A 19042-nucleotide genomic window follows, 5' to 3' on the forward strand; every position below is an offset into this window, starting at 1 on the left:
ACCCTAAACCCTAAACCCTAAACCCTAAACCCTAAACCCTAAACCCTAAACCCTAAACCCTAAACCCTAAACCCTAAACCCTAAACCCTAAACCCTAAACCCTAAACCCTAAACCCTAAACCCTAAACCCTAAACCCTAAACCCTAAACCCTAAACCCTAAACCCTAAACCCTAAACCCTAAACCCTAAACCCTAAACCCTAAACCCTAAACCCTAAACCCTAAACCCTAAACCCTAAACCCTAAACCCTAAACCCTAAACCCTAAACCCTAAACCCTAAACCCTAAACCCTAAACCCTAAACCCTAAACCCTAAACCCTAAACCCTAAACCCTAAACCCTAAACCCTAAACCCTAAACCCTAAACCCTAAACCCTAAACCCTAAACCCTAAACCCTAAACCCTAAACCCTAAACCCTAAACCCTAAACCCTAAACCCTAAACCCTAAACCCTAAACCCTAAACCCTAAACCCTAAACCCTAAACCCTAAACCCTAAACCCTAAACCCTAAACCCTAAACCCTAAACCCTAAACCCTAAACCCTAAACCCTAAACCCTAAACCCTAAACCCTAAACCCTAAACCCTAAACCCTAAACCCTAAACCCTAAACCCTAAACCCTAAACCCTAAACCCTAAACCCTAAACCCTAAACCCTAAACCCTAAACCCTAAACCCTAAACCCTAAACCCTAAACCCTAAACCCTAAACCCTAAACCCTAAACCCTAAACCCTAAACCCTAAACCCTAAACCCTAAACCCTAAACCCTAAACCCTAAACCCTAAACCCTAAACCCTAAACCCTAAACCCTAAACCCTAAACCCTAAACCCTAAACCCTAAACCCTAAACCCTAAACCCTAAACCCTAAACCCTAAACCCTAAACCCTAAACCCTAAACCCTAAACCCTAAACCCTAAACCCTAAACCCTAAACCCTAAACCCTAAACCCTAAACCCTAAACCCTAAACCCTAAACCCTAAACCCTAAACCCTAAACCCTAAACCCTAAACCCTAAACCCTAAACCCTAAACCCTAAACCCTAAACCCTAAACCCTAAACCCTAAACCCTAAACCCTAAACCCTAAACCCTAAACCCTAAACCCTAAACCCTAAACCCTAAACCCTAAACCCTAAACCCTAAACCCTAAACCCTAAACCCTAAACCCTAAACCCTAAACCCTAAACCCTAAACCCTAAACCCTAAACCCTAAACCCTAAACCCTAAACCCTAAACCCTAAACCCTAAACCCTAAACCCTAAACCCTAAACCCTAAACCCTAAACCCTAAACCCTAAACCCTAAACCCTAAACCCTAAACCCTAAACCCTAAACCCTAAACCCTAAACCCTAAACCCTAAACCCTAAACCCTAAACCCTAAACCCTAAACCCTAAACCCTAAACCCTAAACCCTAAACCCTAAACCCTAAACCCTAAACCCTAAACCCTAAACCCTAAACCCTAAACCCTAAACCCTAAACCCTAAACCCTAAACCCTAAACCCTAAACCCTAAACCCTAAACCCTAAACCCTAAACCCTAAACCCTAAACCCTAAACCCTAAACCCTAAACCCTAAACCCTAAACCCTAAACCCTAAACCCTAAACCCTAAACCCTAAACCCTAAACCCTAAACCCTAAACCCTAAACCCTAAACCCTAAACCCTAAACCCTAAACCCTAAACCCTAAACCCTAAACCCTAAACCCTAAACCCTAAACCCTAAACCCTAAACCCTAAACCCTAAACCCTAAACCCTAAACCCTAAACCCTAAACCCTAAACCCTAAACCCTAAACCCTAAACCCTAAACCCTAAACCCTAAACCCTAAACCCTAAACCCTAAACCCTAAACCCTAAACCCTAAACCCTAAACCCTAAACCCTAAACCCTAAACCCTAAACCCTAAACCCTAAACCCTAAACCCTAAACCCTAAACCCTAAACCCTAAACCCTAAACCCTAAACCCTAAACCCTAAACCCTAAACCCTAAACCCTAAACCCTAAACCCTAAACCCTAAACCCTAAACCCTAAACCCTAAACCCTAAACCCTAAACCCTAAACCCTAAACCCTAAACCCTAAACCCTAAACCCTAAACCCTAAACCCTAAACCCTAAACCCTAAACCCTAAACCCTAAACCCTAAACCCTAAACCCTAAACCCTAAACCCTAAACCCTAAACCCTAAACCCTAAACCCTAAACCCTAAACCCTAAACCCTAAACCCTAAACCCTAAACCCTAAACCCTAAACCCTAAACCCTAAACCCTAAACCCTAAACCCTAAACCCTAAACCCTAAACCCTAAACCCTAAACCCTAAACCCTAAACCCTAAACCCTAAACCCTAAACCCTAAACCCTAAACCCTAAACCCTAAACCCTAAACCCTAAACCCTAAACCCTAAACCCTAAACCCTAAACCCTAAACCCTAAACCCTAAACCCTAAACCCTAAACCCTAAACCCTAAACCCTAAACCCTAAACCCTAAACCCTAAACCCTAAACCCTAAACCCTAAACCCTAAACCCTAAACCCTAAACCCTAAACCCTAAACCCTAAACCCTAAACCCTAAACCCTAAACCCTAAACCCTAAACCCTAAACCCTAAACCCTAAACCCTAAACCCTAAACCCTAAACCCTAAACCCTAAACCCTAAACCCTAAACCCTAAACCCTAAACCCTAAACCCTAAACCCTAAACCCTAAACCCTAAACCCTAAACCCTAAACCCTAAACCCTAAACCCTAAACCCTAAACCCTAAACCCTAAACCCTAAACCCTAAACCCTAAACCCTAAACCCTAAACCCTAAACCCTAAACCCTAAACCCTAAACCCTAAACCCTAAACCCTAAACCCTAAACCCTAAACCCTAAACCCTAAACCCTAAACCCTAAACCCTAAACCCTAAACCCTAAACCCTAAACCCTAAACCCTAAACCCTAAACCCTAAACCCTAAACCCTAAACCCTAAACCCTAAACCCTAAACCCTAATTTCAAATAAAAGAAATTTTTAAGAAAACGTGAGGAATTTTCCAATCCCAGTAATTAAAATTAGGGTTTCAATTAAAATATGAGAGATTTAGGAAAATCGGTTAGTCACAAGTAAACTAGGGTTTTTGGCTACAATATTAGGGTTTCTAGTCTTTTTAAACAAAATTAGGTTTTAAATCAAACCCAAAGAAATACACTTTAATATTTTCTTCACAAACAACCTCCTAATATTACAAGGGCCAAGTGTCAAATTTTAGGAATTAAGCACACATCGACGCCACACACGGTCCAAACCACCCAATAAATGACAAAATTGTGGAAAAAAACTTATCTCAAATTGAATCACCAGGAGTAGTTGCGGCTAAAGAACATTCTGAGATGCTCGGTAGAAAGGCATAAAAAATAGCCCACATCTCAGAATATTAAAAGGGTGAAACTGAAGAAAACGAAAGAGGAGGTATTGAAATAAGCATAATCAATGCGCAGCCGTTTAGGCATTAACTTACAAACGCTTGGCTATTTAATTGAGGCTATAATGTCAAAAAAATGGGGTCTTTAGGACATAAGCTCGGATGAGAGGAGAAAGGAAGAGGCATGGAAAATTCCAATCCCTAAAGCTGAAAGGGGGGAAACAGACCCAATCCCAAAGGCCAGACATGGAGTCATTAATAAATCCATGTTTATGGCCGTTAAATTCAGGCATAAATGACAGCAAAATAGTGGAGTTCACACCTGAGAGAGAATGAAATGGCAAGTGGGGAATCAGGACGGTAAAGCTAACAATATCATGAGACAACATCCAAAGAATACAAAAACTAATACCCAGATGCAAACATGAAGCTATCCGGAAAGTTCATGAAGCATTAGGCAACAGTGGCCAAGAACATCGGGGAAAAGGCTGTTCAAGTTACAGACACAAACGGTTGTCTATGAGAGCAACCAAGACTCATTTTAGGCAATTTCAGCCAATGCGCGAGTCCCAAACGGCTGTCTATGGCTCAAAAGCTGAACGTGTGTTGTGTAAAGGCCATTTCAGTAATTACACAAACCCATATGCTTATATGAGTTGTATCAAAAGCAACAAATGGTTCTAGATTAATTGCACATACCATAAATACCCAAACATGCAACCACATTTAAAGTTTTAAATGTCTATAAAGGAGGCCATTTCGGTTAATATACCCAATCACATGCTTTCCTGACTTGTACTTTCAGCTTGCAAAACACTTTATAATATAAGGAATTCCCAAAAAGTCCCTACCTATGCGGTTGAAATTCAACCTCCTCTTTGACCAAAACTTAATTTTATATAGTATAAGGATTTCCATCATCATCAAAATTAAGGATTGATCAACCTACATTTTCAATTTTTCACTCCTATATGACATGCCTAATTGAAAAGAATTGACGGGTAATAAGTTACTTGAATTTTACTCATATTAAATCCTATTTAGATTATATTATGTGTTTAAAAATTATCTCTAATTTAAAATAATTTTGAAAAATAACTAATCTTTTCTTAATGATATCTGTTGTCTATCAAATTATTACAATGATTATATTATATGTTTAAAAATTATCTTTAATTTTAAAAAATAACTAATCTTAATTTAATAATATTTGTTTTCTACTAAATTATTACATAGAAGTATAGTAAAACATTTTTAAATCACATTATTGAAATCTTACATATCTCATAAATTACTTCCATTCACCACTATATCATTGATTAATAATCAAATTGTTCATTATCATCTCTTCTTAATTTTGAATTAACATAGTGTAAACAAAAGAATTAACTATTACACCAATAAATTTACCAATATTATTAGAAGTTGAATATTCATTGATGAAGAAAAATGGATTAATGGATCTTTTCCTACTTAATAAGTATGAATATATAATTCTAGATTTATGATCATTATAAAAGTTTAAATTATCTAAAAGAATATTTATAAAAAAGAATACCTATCAAATTTTGGATGTGGGGTATATTGTTTGATGTATACTAGCATATTATAGTGAAAGTATGTAAACAAATTTTTAAAAATTAGTAAATAAATGAACATTTAAAATATATTAATTTTTTAAAATTAATATGAATAAATATATAGAATTATTATTAATTTTTATATTTAAATTATTTATTATTTGTATAAATTCATAATAAATAAATAAATAAACCTTGATAAGTCGCGATTAAAATTCTTTAGGAAATATAAAATGCATACGTTCCACATAATGACACACAGCGCACTTCACCTACAATGACACGAAAAAAAAAAAAACAAAAAAAAAGAAAAGAAAAACAAAGGAAAACAGACGACCACGTCCCTCAAAAGGGCCAGAATCGCAGGAGCCAATCAAAAGGATCTCGGGATCTCACGTTTTAACTGGGACCTGCTTCTACATGCCAATAGCGACCACCCACTAGGCTGCCAACCTCACACGCAGCCAGCCTTTTTTCGGTTGTGGCGGTGCTGTTTCTGAATCGGAGATGACAACGATAAAAATCTCTAGTGATATTGGAGCAGTCGCACAAATATTGTGATCGCTATTCGAATTCGAAGAAGAATAAAAAAAAACAAGTACGAGGCGCCTCTTTCCCACGCCCCGTGGAGACTGCCCATTCGCTGGGTTTGCATTGCCGTACTTGTGCTCCGGATTCATTAATGTTTATTGGGAGTTAAGACATGTGAATTGGGTTTAGGGCTGGGATAGATGGAAGCCTCCTGCATTTCCTGCCGAAGCATCTCCACCTTGGACTTGAAGCCACTTCAAAAACGCCCCAGTTTCTGCTGGCCCCGCTGCAATGACTTCCTTTTCCCCGCTCATCCTACCTTGGCTTCCACCTATCTGTTCGATGGCAATAATCTCGTCTTTTCTCATCCCCTCTCATTTGCCTCTCCATTTTCACGCTGCCCCCGGACCGGTTGTCGGCGCAGCACAACTTTCTGCGCCACCAATACACAGAGAAAAAGAAGCCACCGTAAGAACAGGGGAGGAGGAAGAGCTGTTGCTGATGCTGACATTGCCGGGCTGAAAACCGGCGTAGGGCCTATTGAGATTGCGACCATTACGACTGTTGCTGAAGGTGACGGAGACAGGGTAAGGAGGCGAGAAGCACAGGGACCGAATGGGCAGGAAACATGTTCACCGGCTAACGTGCGTTCTCTGTATCAGAACGGTGATCCACTCGGGCGGAGAGATTTGGGTAAGTGCGTTGTTAGATGGATATGCCAAGGCATGAAAGCCATGGCTTCCGACTTTACCACTGCTGAGATGCAGGGGGAATTCTCTGAGGTCAGACAACGTATGGGACCAGGTTTGACCTTCGTGATCCAGGCCCAGCCATACCTCAACGCCGTCCCCATGCCCCTTGGTCTCGAAGCCATCTGCCTCAAGGTCTGCACTCATTATCCCACCCTGTTCGATCATTTCCAGAGGGAGCTTAGAGACGTGCTTCAGGATCTCCAGCGGAAGTCGGTGCTTCAGGATTGGCGCCAAACTGAGTCTTGGAAGCTGCTAAAAGAATTAGCAAATTCTGGTTTCCTCTTACTACCTTTCATTGGTTTTTTATCATCATTAATGTTGCTCTTTTGGTTGTGGAGGGTTTTATTTTCCTGGGGTCGACCACAGTGTAGACGTCCAATTCAGGTTGCTTCCATTCCTTTTGATCTTCACATAGCATTGTCCATTTGCAGCTCAGCATAGAGCCATTGCCAGGAAGAATCCCCAGCCAAAGTCCGTGCCAGGCGTTTTAGGATTGGATCTCGAGAAGGTTAAAGCCATTCAGAATAGGATAGATGATTTCACCAAGCATATGTCGGATCTACTTTTGATCGAAAGGGACTCCGAATTGGAGTTTACACAAGAGGAGTTGAATGCTGTTCCTATGCCGGATGAGAATTCTGACGCTGCAAAGCCGATTGAATTTTTGGTTAGCCATGCCCAGGCTGAGCAAGAACTCTGTGATACTATCTGCAATCTGAATGCTGTTAGCACATCTACAGGTGACAGTCAATTTGTTTTCCGACAGGTTGTTGCCCAAGTTTTGCTCGTATCAAGTCAGCACTACTGCTTTAGGTTGTTTGATTCCTAACATTATCTAGTTGTGCATGCAGGATTAGGGGGAATGCATTTGGTGCTATTCAGAGCAGAGGGAAATCATAGATTACCTCCCACAACCCTATCTCCTGGAGACATGGTTTGCGTGCGAACGTGTGACAGTAGGGGTGCTGGTGCCACTTCTTGCATGCAAGGTTTTGTGAATAATTTAGGGGAAGATGGATGTAGCATCACTGTGGCCCTGGAATCCCGTTATGGTGATCCAACATTTTCTAAGCTCTTTGGCAAGAGCATCCGCATTGATCGTATCCAAGGTCTGGCCGATGCTGTCACATATGAGGTACTTGCTATAAAAGCTTCTTGTTTCTTTCTGAACCAGGAGATTTGTGCTACTGCTGGAACTCAAGTGGAACAATCTTTCTTTTTCGTGTACCTTAATCAATGAGAGTCATAGTATCTTCCATATGTCAGTTTCAATCTTCTTCAATTTTCTGAATTTTATGGATTATAAGCAACACAATATGATACTTCGGGAGATTAATTGTGAAAATCATGGCTGACCCTCATGACATATATGGATTTACAATACATCTTTTTAGGTTATCTGATTTTCCAATTGTTAGCCCATGTTTTAAACCGCATGCAAAACCTCTCTTCCCTTCCCTTTTTTTAATTTATTTTAACGCACCACTACCTTCTTCCTTCTTCTTTGCTGAGAATGTGCGTCATTGCTTTGCACAGCTATGTCTTCTCTTCAAATTTGCCATGAGAAGGCGCATTGAACACGTCCTTTACAGCCACTTCACCTTCATTCTCTATGCACATGATTGTTCATTCAGTTTGTTTTTGATTAATATCAAAATCCTAAATTTATTCCATCCTCTTCCATTTTTCCCGAGAGTGCCCAAAAAAGCAGGGATGCATTCTTTATAATTGCTCAAGTCTTTTGTGTTTTTGTTCTGTCAAAGTTCACGCTTGCACTTGGGGATATATTAATGGGTGACCTTCGTTGTGCCATTTCTCAATTCTATCCATCTGCTTCAGGAGGAATGTCAGGAGTGTCCAGTATCCACTGGGACCTTCTGGGGACTTGTCTTCGAGGAGATAGGGATTCCGCTCACATAAATATGAGACTACCTGACTGGTTGCCAAATTGATTGGTTCAATCACTTCGTGGCAATAGGGAGAAGCAATTAGAGTTTGCTGAGAATACAACCTTTCATAATTTGAACTGCAGCTGACTTTTACATTTGCTTTTTGTTTTTCATTTTTCTCCACTTTTCTTTCTTTGCATTGATTATTACTCCAGGGAACTAGATGATGTTAGGATTAAGTTGCCACATCTTGGCTTGCAGTAATCAACTTGTCAGTTATTTTGCCTGTAGCACCTGTCTTGGGCATTTTATTTAGCTATACCTAACAGAATTGAGATATGTACATTGTGGATCCTTATTTTGTCATTAGCTTCTTCGCAGCGTAATTGTGAAGCTCTGATGATGCTCCAGAAGAAAGGTTTGCAAAAAAGAAATCCATCAATAGCTGTTGTGACTACGCTATTTGGAGACAGCGAAGATGTTAGATTGCTGGAAGAGAATCATTTAGTAGACTGGACTGAAGTGGAACTGAATGGCTTGTTAGATAGTAAATCATATGACGTCTCGCAGAGAAGAGCAATTGCATTGGGTCTAAACAGGAAGCGACCTGCGCTGATAATTCAAGGTCCTCCTGGGACTGGAAAAACAGGTTTGTTGAAAGAACTAATTCCCCTTGCGGTTAAACAAGGTGAAAGGGTGCTTGTAACAGCACCTACAAATTCAGCTGTTGACAACATGGTTGAAAAATTGTGTGATAGTGGGATCAAAATTGTTCGGGTCGGCAACCCAGTGCGAATATCTCAAGCAGTAGCTTCGAGATCTTTGGTTCAGATTGTTAACGCCAAACTTGCAGATTTTCAAGCAGAGATTGAGAGAAAGAAGTCCAATTTAAGAAAGGACCTTAAACATTGTTTAAAGGATGATTCTTTGGCTGCTGGCATACGTCAGCTCCTGAAGCAACTGGGAAAAACAATGAAGAAGAAGGAAAAGGAAACTGTTAGAGAAATTTTGTCTAGCGCTCAAGTAGTTCTTGCCACAAACACTGGGGCAGCTGATCCGCTCATTAGAAGGTTGGACACCTTTGATTTGGTTGTTATTGATGAAGCAGGTCAAGCCATTGAACCGTCTTGTTGGATACCAATTTTGCTAGGAAAACGATGTATTCTTGCTGGGGATCAGTGCCAGCTTGCTCCTGTTATTTTGTCTAGAAAAGCTGCTGAAGGGGGTCTTGGAATATCTCTTCTAGAACGAGCAGCAAGTTTGCACAAAGGGATTATGGTAACCAGGCTGACTGTACAGTACAGAATGAATGATGCAATAGCTAGCTGGGCTTCAAAAGAGATGTATGGTGGACTATTGAAGTCTTCTTCAAGTGTCAGCAGTCATCTTCTTGTAGATTCACCTTTCGTCAAGGTATATTGGATTTTGGCAATATTTTTTCTTTACAATGGTTTTTGGCACAACAATATGAACTGATTAATGAATTTTATGATTGAATTGAGAGTTTGAAGCAAAAGAAGCAACCAAGTATAGGGTGATTTGTGTGATATGGAGCAAGTGTGGAACTTTACTTAATAACAATGGAACCTCAGAACGTGAAAATTTATTCATTGATCACATTTCTTTTAATTTGATTTTAATACTTCATTGCATTGCATTAAGATGCATCTGATGTAAAAGTAACTAGATGCTAATTTCACCTTAAAGATATCACGTCTGTTCAAACATGCTGGTAATGCAAAAGGAGTGCTTAAATGGGTGCTTCACAGGCTTACTAATCTCTAATGAGCTACATATAAGATGATGTGATGCGTACACATACGTATCATAAACTTGGACATGCAAGGCTCACAGATGTGCATGTTTCTATGTAGTACTTGCAAAAGCTTGGAAATAGTCAATTTTGTTCAGTGATAATGACAATATTTTGGTATATTCATCTGAACGAAAAAGTACCCATTTTATTCTTCTATGCTAATTGCCAAATGCCTGGACGTTTTCTTCAGTCTTCTTTCCAAGACCAAAGCTAATGTGCTGCAGTATAAATTACAAAAATATAGGTTCTCCTTGTTAAAGGGTTCAAATGATATTATCAATTTACAGTTAAACAAATATAGTTCCTGCACAGTTTCATGCCTATTGGCTGTTCCACTCGAAGCCTAGAAATTATGTTAACATTCCTTATGCTGAAATGCAGCCCACATGGATAACACAGTGCCCTTTGCTTTTGCTTGACACAAGAATGCCTCATGGAAGTTTATCAATTGGTTGTGAAGAGCACTTGGATCCTGCTGGCACAGGCTCTTTTTTTAATGAGGGGGAAGCAGACATCGTTGTGCAACATGTCTATTCTTTGATTAACGCTGGTACTTGCCTCCAGTCTTTTTACTCTATCTACTTGTGCAGTTCTTTTATATTTGTTATTTTTCTTGGAACCACTTCAGAAGGAAACTGATTATCTCAAAATGTTCAACTTGCCTACATCAGTTACATGACTTTCATTAATTTGGAAAAACTTGAGTTCAGTACAAGTCCAGCGAAACAACGAACTTCCTACCTGATTTTTGTTTAGCCACTGAATGTTTACTTCCATCTGTCGAGGACAGAGTGAGCAAAAAGTATTGGATTCTTGGTCCTATATATTATTGGTATCCTGGCAAAAACATTTTGCAGATGGTAAGCTGTTTTTAGCTGTTTGGAACTTGGAGAAATAGTTGCAGGAATATATTCCTGAAATATCTTTAAAAAAAAATGGAGTTTGTGTGATCCTGGTTTGAAAAAGTGACAAATCTGTGAGAGTCCAACCAGTGACTCCCTACACCCCAAGTGCATAAGTGGCTATGGCAGATATCATGTATATCAGCATAACCAAAAACAGAAAAGGATTCTGCCTTTAAACTGTCATCTTGCTTTCAAAGTTCAACCTGAATTTTTTTATAATTATGTCTATTACCTCAAATAAACTAATTAGGCAATTCTGGCTTTTTATTTTGCTTAAAAGAATTGTGAAAGAGGAAAACAACTAAACCTTGTTGGATTACTTGCCATGCTGAATTTGACTGGCTTGAATATTGGATGTAGATGTATTATTAGCATGTTGTTTGTATGTTGAATTGAATGCTTGGTCATAAGGGTGTGCATCAGTACAATTAAATTGGTGCTATCAGTTGTTTGAGCTCCAAAATCTTGTACGTAATTTGCTTTCCTAATTCAGCCAGATCTAGTTTCATTTTGATTCCAATCCAATTCCAATATGAAAGCAGCACGAATTGTTTTCACCACAAGAAAATATACATGTAAGTAAAAATCTTATCCTACATTCATATGCATCACTTATATTTCTCAATAGTTTGATTGTAATCTACAATATAACTTCATTTACTCATAATTTGTTATGCTTTATGGTTGTAATCTATGTATATGTACAGAAGACACTAAAACATACATATGACCAAGAATCACATATACCATGTGTAATTGCAATTACAAATACAATCAAATTTCAATGTTACTAGCCTAGGTTATGCATGAAAACTTTATAGATAACATGATTTGTAATTCATAGACATACAATCATATTATGATGGATAACTGGATATGATAGACAAAAACACAATTATAGTATATGGTGATGGATATCAGGATACATAACAAATAATACGTTACTAACTAGTCTAACTTAGACATTTAGAAATGCATATGTAGCATGAAGGTAGCTGAATTGGTAACAGTAATGCGTTACCCTACTTTGATATACCACGTTTGAGTTCGAAATTAGGCGCACCAGATTGGGAAAATCCCTTACCAATTCTGTACCTACTGCAAATTCAACAAATGTGGTGTGCGGTGGGAAATCGGTAATCTGGTGTGCACTGAATATGCTTGCCCCTACTTGGCTGGGTGCCCATTTATACCAAAAGCTTTGGAGCACTTTCCTTCTCTAAAGATATCAATGCTAGGGCTGACACTTTATGGACAATCAGTTAACAGAGATCATAAATGTTGGCTGCATGCAGATAAAACTTTGCATTTTTTAGATAATGATGCCTACGCCTAGCCTTTCATTGACCATGCCATGCTGTAACTGGAGGTCTCAATTTTGACCTGTACACACTCACTATAGTGTCTCGGTTGCTCTTTAAGTTGTGGCTGGTCTTTGTTGGAGACACACTATCACTGTTTAATCTAATCAAAGATGCTTAACCTACATAAACTTTAGGGTTAATTCCAATAAACCCCCTTTAAAATTACCATTTTCTTACATTGATCTCCTGAACGTTGAATTGCATCAGTCCACCCGTATAATATTACAATATTTCCAATTATGTGCAATCCTGTTGGACAGTCCACTTAATGGCTGATTGGGTCGTGTGTACTTCACAGGATGCTGTCAAGTGGCTGAACCATGCCCACAATTATCAGTAGCTGACATGGTCAGAAAATTATATAAATGAAGTGACCAATTTGTCGCTTTTTGTTAGCGAGAGACTAACCCGCCATTAAATTGCTTGGCAACCTAAAGAATTGCATCAGTTGCCTTCTTATCATTTCAAGCATTATGATGGTGGGTTTGTCGCTCGAGTATTTTGATGAATTGATTAAATGATTCACATATATTGTTAAAAGTCATGTCACCCTGAGGGGCCTTTTCTATAATATAGAGAAATTTTTAGAGAGTCTAGATGGAGTCAATCCTAATAAATTTTATCATTATTCAAGTCTGATATGTTGAGTATTTTTTCTTGGAGTAGCAGTAGCACATAAGGGCAGCACCGGACAAAGTTTAAATCTCTGTTCATATTGTGTGTAATCTGAATAAGAAATGGCAGAAACAAGTAAGGAGTAGTAACTACATGACTAGAACATGGTTGTTGTCAAATTGTTCAGGATCACAACTTAGTAACTGTGATTGGACTACTAATTCTTGTTAATATTTCCCAAATTGGAGTGGTTTTCTTGAGATTAAAAAACTTAGGCAAAAAAGAAGAAGAAGAAGAAGAAGAAGAAGAAGTCAGACAATAGAAGAAACCGGAAACTAGCAAGAAGAGGAGGAAAGTAGCATTGACAAATTTGGACAACTAAAACCTTATTGTGTTTTCATCTCTTGCCTCCATGGTGATAACATTGTACAGCAATCTGGCTGCAGAAGTTTTGAACTATTATTAGAGAAATCATGCATTTTGGTTTAGGTTGATGCGTACTAGGTGAAAATGGTACAAGGAATGGGTCAAATGAATCCCTACCTTTTGGAGTTGGATGCGCTTAAAGTGGTTGATTAGACAAACAATATCGAGGCTTGATCAAGGTTTGGGGCTAAACATTTTAGACATCCTTCCTGTTTTGGGTTACATTAGTGATACACAACATTTGGAAGTAGTTTAGATGATTCCAAAACCAAAAAAAGCCCTTCAATTAATTAACTATGATGGAAGATATTGCTGTGAATCTGCAGTTTTCTTCACTTGAAACAATATATGGTGCTTGAAAATCTGTACAATGCTAGTTCTAATCGAGTTCATGTAGCTAGTTTTTTCATCCAGGAAAGCCCAACATTCTGCTCTTTCAGATTTTTGGTCTTGAATTATATGACGTGGTTCTCAGCTTCCTCACTTGTGTGATCTTTTCTGTTTGTGACTTTATTTGGGTCACTAATTCAATAGCTAGACAAACTTGCACAGAATCCTTTTTCCTCAGAATAACAAAGAATTTAGAAGATAGAGAGCTCCTTCCACCAACAAAAAAGGGGAAAAAAAAAAGGACCCTCTGTATAGCAAATGAAGCCAGCTAATTCATGATTGAACATCTGTATAGTAGCCCAAAGAAAAAATACCTGATTTAATAAGTGCTTTTTTTTAGCAGAGAATATTTTATGAACTCCCTAAAAATTGTCCTTTCAGATCTCGCTAGATGTGTGATACACACGAAAAGCGGATTTCATGTTGAACAGAGCCTATCTGTCACACATGTAAATTAATCCTTACAGTGTCAGGATAAGAAAAGTTACACGTTATTTAGAATTCTACTCCTTTATATTAGATCTTGGAAGAATAAAGACAAGACTCATCTATTGGAAAACTAAGAACTGTCGTAAGAATCTGTAAACATCAGTTTCATCTCTTATTTACTGGTGAAAAAAATCTACTGTATACCAAATTTCGAGCACATCTCATTTTCAATGTTGTTATGCAGGTGTTAGTCCAACAGCCATTGCTGTGCAGTCCCCATATGTTGCCCAAGTGCAGCTACTAAGGGACAGGCTTGATGAGGTTCCTGAGGCAGCGGGTGTTGATGTTGCAACCATTGATAGCTTCCAAGGCCGGGAATCAGATGCCGTCATAATATCCATGGTATCCACTTAAAAAGTCATTTAAATATTTCTTTATTGACCTTTTGTTGAGTTTTAAATGGTCCAGACTATTGAAATGTTGTTATACTTTACATGCTTTAGGTGCGCTCAAACAACTTGGGCGCTGTTGGCTTTTTAGGGGATAGCCGGCGAATGAATGTTGCTATAACAAGAGCGCGCAAACATGTTGCCGTCATTTGTGATAGCTCAACAATATGTCATAACCCTTTCTTGGCCAGATTGCTACGGCATATCAGATATTTTGGTAGAGTGAAGCACACCGAGCCTGGGAGTTTTGGTGGATCTGGCATTGCCATGAATCCCATATTACCTTCATTTGGTTGAATGTTCGGGGCTGATCAGCGTATGCAATACATTCGACCTATTTGACAAAAGATTACAATCCCTTTGCAGCAAGGTTGCTTATTCTTGTATATGAAGGTGCGCCAATTGTTGATGCGTGTATATATGATAACCAAGTAGATTGTCGTAGATGATTTATTGTTGACGACAGGTACTTCTTCGCTTTGTAATTTAAAGCTGTTTACACGTGCATCTATCCAAAATTGGATCATTCTACATTTGAACAGACTTCAAGGCTATGGATATAATAGCTCAGTGTCTGCGTAATTAACAACTACTGAGGATGGTAAGAGAAAAATTGAAGTACTAAGATTTCCCAGCTAGTGCTATCAAACCTGGTGGATTTGCATTCCCCGCGTGTTAAGACGTCAAATGCATAAAACGAATCGCAAGCTTTGGTAGGACATTGCTTAGTTTCCTAAGCAGTCTAACAGCAGCCTCCAAAAAATCTGATTTAAAGCATTTACCAATATCTAAACCATACTTTTCAAACCGAACTTAACATTAGTGCCGCAGCCCCTCAGGCATCCTTGATGCTCCCACCAATCCAGGTAGACGTGGGAAAGGGAAGAACAGCAGGACTAACATGAAGGCTAAATCAATGAATAGAGTGAAAACATGAAGCAGATACCATTGTTCAAATATGCGTCTAGAGACTAAACAACTTTCTTTAACCAACTTATTAGTTATTTCCTGTGATGAGGATATTAGTCCGGTAAAGTTGGATTGTAGACAAAACGGGAACACAATATGCCAATGTGTGCAGTAATTTATCCCTCTGCTGCTGCTTCTGCAGGAGTCCTTGTGGTCATCTGATCAACTGCATGTACTGTGTTTTGAAGTTCTTCCCATATAGCTTTGTATACCATCCTCTGCCTACCCACAGCAGATTGACCCTCAAAAGCTGTAGAGATTACATCAATGCTGCAAAACACAATACAGCCAATGAGAATATTCATAGCACTGTGTTAAAGATGATTGCTTCATATAAGATCCTTCACTGCAATTAATGTTCACATTACAGCCAATGATTAACAGAAGGCATCAGATGTCCTTAAATGTATTAAATAAACGACAACGGCAAATTCACCTTACATGGCGACCATCACCATAAGAATCCTTCACTATGACGGATTCCGCATTAAGCTGTTCCTTGATCTGTTGAAACACAGAATAGCAGAAGCATTGAGAATCTAAAAGTTAACACCGACATATATATATATATATATATATATGTGAATAGATAACTAAGTCCCCTACAAAAGTATAATACATGATGATCCAACATTTGTCAAACCATATATTCCTGAGCTATCTAATAAATAAAGGATGCCCCATGTCACAATTTTGACTTAAAAAATTCACTAAAAAGACTAGTTATACCAAAAGGGAATACGATTGGAGGATATAAAAGATTTGTCAACCAGTAATGGAAATTACACAAGTAGTCGATAAGGTGAAGAACTGAACCAAGAATTCTCTTTCTTCATCAGCAATCGGATCACTGATCGCTGGTGGTCTGTACATGAGTGCTGAGAGGACTATGATTCAATTGTCATACCAAAATTTCAAGCAACCAACTATGAAGTCGTAGATGACCAATTTTTTGCAATTATAGAACATCAACAACCATCAATGAACTTCAGATTAAGCATTTAGCTGACAAAAGCACCAATTGAATCCTAAGGGATGAGTGAATGATCAAGAGGCTGGCATCACCTAAAAATCCTTGAAACCAATCTCCATTCTAACCTCATCAATAATACTAACCACCGACATGGAGACCAATCTTAAGAGCAAAAGCCATCAATATGATCAAAAGAGAATACTTTCTTGCTGAACGAAAAAAATGTAGAATCGAAGAAATTCATCATGAATGAGAATGAGTTGCAAAGTTATAACATTTCTAATTTCATCTGCATCCAGAATTTGATGCAGTATTACTTTAGAGGAACTCTCCTTTTTGACACCAAGGAACCAGCCCCAAGATCTAGTTAATTGTATACTGATATTTTACCCCGAGATAATCAAGTTGGCCGGCGTAACTGAAATTTGTCAACTGCGGATTTTCCCAAAGGCTTCATCCTAGTCTCGCCATATAACATTCATAATTCGCCGAAGAAATTTTCCTACCTTAAAGATTTCTGGTCTCTTTTGCCGCAGGTACAAAGGATCAACCATTTTTACGCAAATAAAGCAACTCTCTGGAGCCAAAGATTGCTCCGACTAAGTGAAGAAAATGATAAGAGGAGCTCGTTTTGACAGAATGTATCATACAAGAAGGGCAAAAAAGAGATGCGTTCAGTGGATCGAACCTTCCTCCCCATGGACTGGATCAAAGTAGAGTCCACTGAGCCCGAATCATTGACCCCAGTTGCCGCACGGACGCAGAATTCCCGACGAGATACAGCAGGAACAGCCGTCAATCCGATGCGAGAGGAAAGCTTCACATTCGAGAATATAAGAGCACTGAAATGACGTCCTTCCCGTCTTGCTGGCAGAGAAACGAGAGTACGACAGCAAAAGAGACGACACCTGCCCACCCACAGAGCCGCCGCGTTCGGCCGCGCCAACAGCGCCATGGCCATAGAAGAAAGTGAGTATAACAGGCTCCCCTTTCGTTCGTCCGATGCTGCGGGTGTTTCCCTACTATTCGTGAATTCTTCTCCGGTCCCTTCTCCTTGGATAAATTCTCCAGTTGGGTCCGTTCACAAGTATTTTCGGATGTTCATCTACGATCGTTTTCTTTGTTAAAAGGGTAAAATTGTAAATTACCTTTTACATTCTTTAATTTGATATTTTGCCACATAATTCCCTTATAGTTTAAAAATCTATATATAATCTCTCATAATTTAAATTAAAGTGTCACCGTTAGTTTTTTGATTAAAACTAACAATGAATAGCAAAAAAATCAAAGTCAAATTAATAAATTGATAATTTAATCCTTTCATTACTTGTTTTCTTTTTCCTTTTCTTTCTTTTTTTTTTTTTTTTTGAAGAGAATAGATGATTTTGAAAACATATACTTTGGCCTGCAAAATCTTAATTTTCTCCAAATACAAAAGAGATAGAAGGAAAATAAAAAATAAGTAAGAAACCAAAAAGATAAAAGGAAAATATAAAACAAATAAAGAAGAAACAAAAGTTACCAAGTCTTTTTTGGTTGACTACAAATATCATTATAAGTTTTTAAACCAAATCTTTAGTATTATTTTATAGTTCTTATTTATCTATTTCTTATTTCAATTTTTTCTTTTTTATGTTTGAATGGAAAAAATAATTAATAGAAAAAAACTAATTGTGACACTTTAACTCAAACCATGATAGAGTTAATTAATGGTGATAACCCGCAAACTAGTACAAAAATTCCCGTCGCATTTTAAAAATTCTCAAGATTGTCTTTTAAAATTCAAATACCTTAAAAAATGTTATTTTGGATTTAATTTGTGAATTTCACCCTTCACAATGGTGCCATTTTTTCCCAAAACTACTATATTATTTTGCTGTTAATTTAATTTATTTGCACTTCACCCCTATCATATAGACTATTCAAAATTATTTTACTTTAGTGATTACAATTATTGTACATTTTACAATTACTTATATGTAGTTCAAGTAATTTTGCTTTATATTCGAACAGCATTTGAAATAGAAGAACTGCTTATCTAATTAAATTTAACAATGAAAATAAGGACATTCTATTATGTTTTTCCTTTTAATAAAATTATATTTACATATCTCTGTGACTTTACAAGTCTATATGAGATATAAATATTCTTATTTAAACATTTCCAACCAAGCTAAATCCTCAATGAATTGACACTTCAATAAACATTGATATCATTGGGTTTTAGCTTGATTAGTTGACAAATCAAGTTAAAACAAGCTTTTATTGAGCTAAGTTCGTGAGTTTCAATTATCTTCCATCTCTATTTACTAAAATAATATGAATTTAAATCCAAACGACTACTAAAACTTCAAACCCATAAATTACATTCAGCATCCTCGTTGCACTCCCAATACACATATAGATTACATATGCAAGGAATACAAGAGCTATATATATAGAGAATAAGAGTTAATGGGAGAAAAATGAAGAGGGAAGGAAAAGATGAATAAGAGAAAAAAAGAATAAGAAGGAAAAGTGGCTTGTTAGGGATAAGGGGGAGGGGAGGGGAAGGT

The 19042-nt window shown here is 37.9% G+C and overlaps 2 protein-coding genes across 3 annotated transcripts; one reads left to right on the forward strand and one right to left on the reverse strand.

Moving 5' to 3' along the window:
• The first annotated feature begins 5343 nt into the window (after nucleotides 1-5343).
• LOC140003981 (DNA polymerase alpha-associated DNA helicase A-like) lies at nucleotides 5344-15078 on the forward strand. Of its 2 annotated transcripts, none has more exons than XM_072073103.1 (7): nucleotides 5344-6536; nucleotides 6694-7002; nucleotides 7114-7397; nucleotides 8533-9564; nucleotides 10349-10517; nucleotides 11366-11447; nucleotides 14341-14490. In XM_072073103.1, the coding sequence occupies exons 1-7, from the start codon at nucleotides 5711-5713 to the stop codon at nucleotides 14345-14347; spliced, it is 2709 nt and encodes a 902-aa protein (XP_071929204.1). In that variant the 5' UTR covers nucleotides 5344-5710; the 3' UTR covers nucleotides 14348-14490. The 2 variants fall into 2 exon arrangements, with proteins under 2 accessions (XP_071929204.1, XP_071929203.1); XM_072073102.1 differs by lacking the exon at nucleotides 11366-11447 and adding an exon at nucleotides 14600-15078 and having other exon boundaries at nucleotides 5351-6536; nucleotides 14341-14498.
• A 364-nt stretch (nucleotides 15079-15442) lies between these two features.
• Nucleotides 15443-17577, reverse strand: LOC113724742 (protein BOLA4, chloroplastic/mitochondrial-like). Its single transcript, XM_027247606.2, has 3 exons — nucleotides 17176-17577; nucleotides 15951-16018; nucleotides 15443-15784 (listed from the first exon to the last, which is right to left on the reverse strand). Exons 1-3 carry the CDS (start codon nucleotides 17446-17448, stop codon nucleotides 15631-15633), a joined length of 495 nt encoding a protein of 164 aa, XP_027103407.1. The 5' UTR covers nucleotides 17449-17577; the 3' UTR covers nucleotides 15443-15630.
• Between the last annotated feature and the right edge of the window lie 1465 nt (nucleotides 17578-19042).

This window comes from Coffea arabica, chromosome 2c, assembly GCF_036785885.1.
Source record: "Coffea arabica cultivar ET-39 chromosome 2c, Coffea Arabica ET-39 HiFi, whole genome shotgun sequence".
NCBI classification, from domain to species: domain Eukaryota; kingdom Viridiplantae; phylum Streptophyta; class Magnoliopsida; order Gentianales; family Rubiaceae; genus Coffea; species Coffea arabica.

Excerpts from the sequence above, each read along its gene's own strand:
- LOC140003981 (XM_072073102.1), top strand. The coding sequence starts at position 5,711 with ATGGAAGCCTCCTGCATTTCCTGCCGAAGCATCTCCACCTTGGACTTG. Across the intron at positions 7,398-8,532 it reads CCGATGCTGTCACATATGAG|CGTAATTGTGAAGCTCTGAT; the intron begins GTACTTGCTATA and ends GCTTCTTCGCAG. Across the intron at positions 14,499-14,599 it reads ATGCCGTCATAATATCCATG|GTGCGCTCAAACAACTTGGG; the intron begins GTATCCACTTAA and ends TACATGCTTTAG.
- LOC113724742 (XM_027247606.2), bottom strand. The coding sequence starts at position 17,448 with ATGGCCATGGCGCTGTTGGCGCGGCCGAACGCGGCGGCTCTGTGGGTG. Across the intron at positions 16,019-17,175 it reads TCCAGTCCATGGGGAGGAAG|ATCAAGGAACAGCTTAATGC; the intron begins GTTCGATCCACT and ends GTGTTTCAACAG. Across the intron at positions 15,785-15,950 it reads GGTGATGGTCGCCATGTAAG|CATTGATGTAATCTCTACAG; the intron begins GTGAATTTGCCG and ends TGTGTTTTGCAG.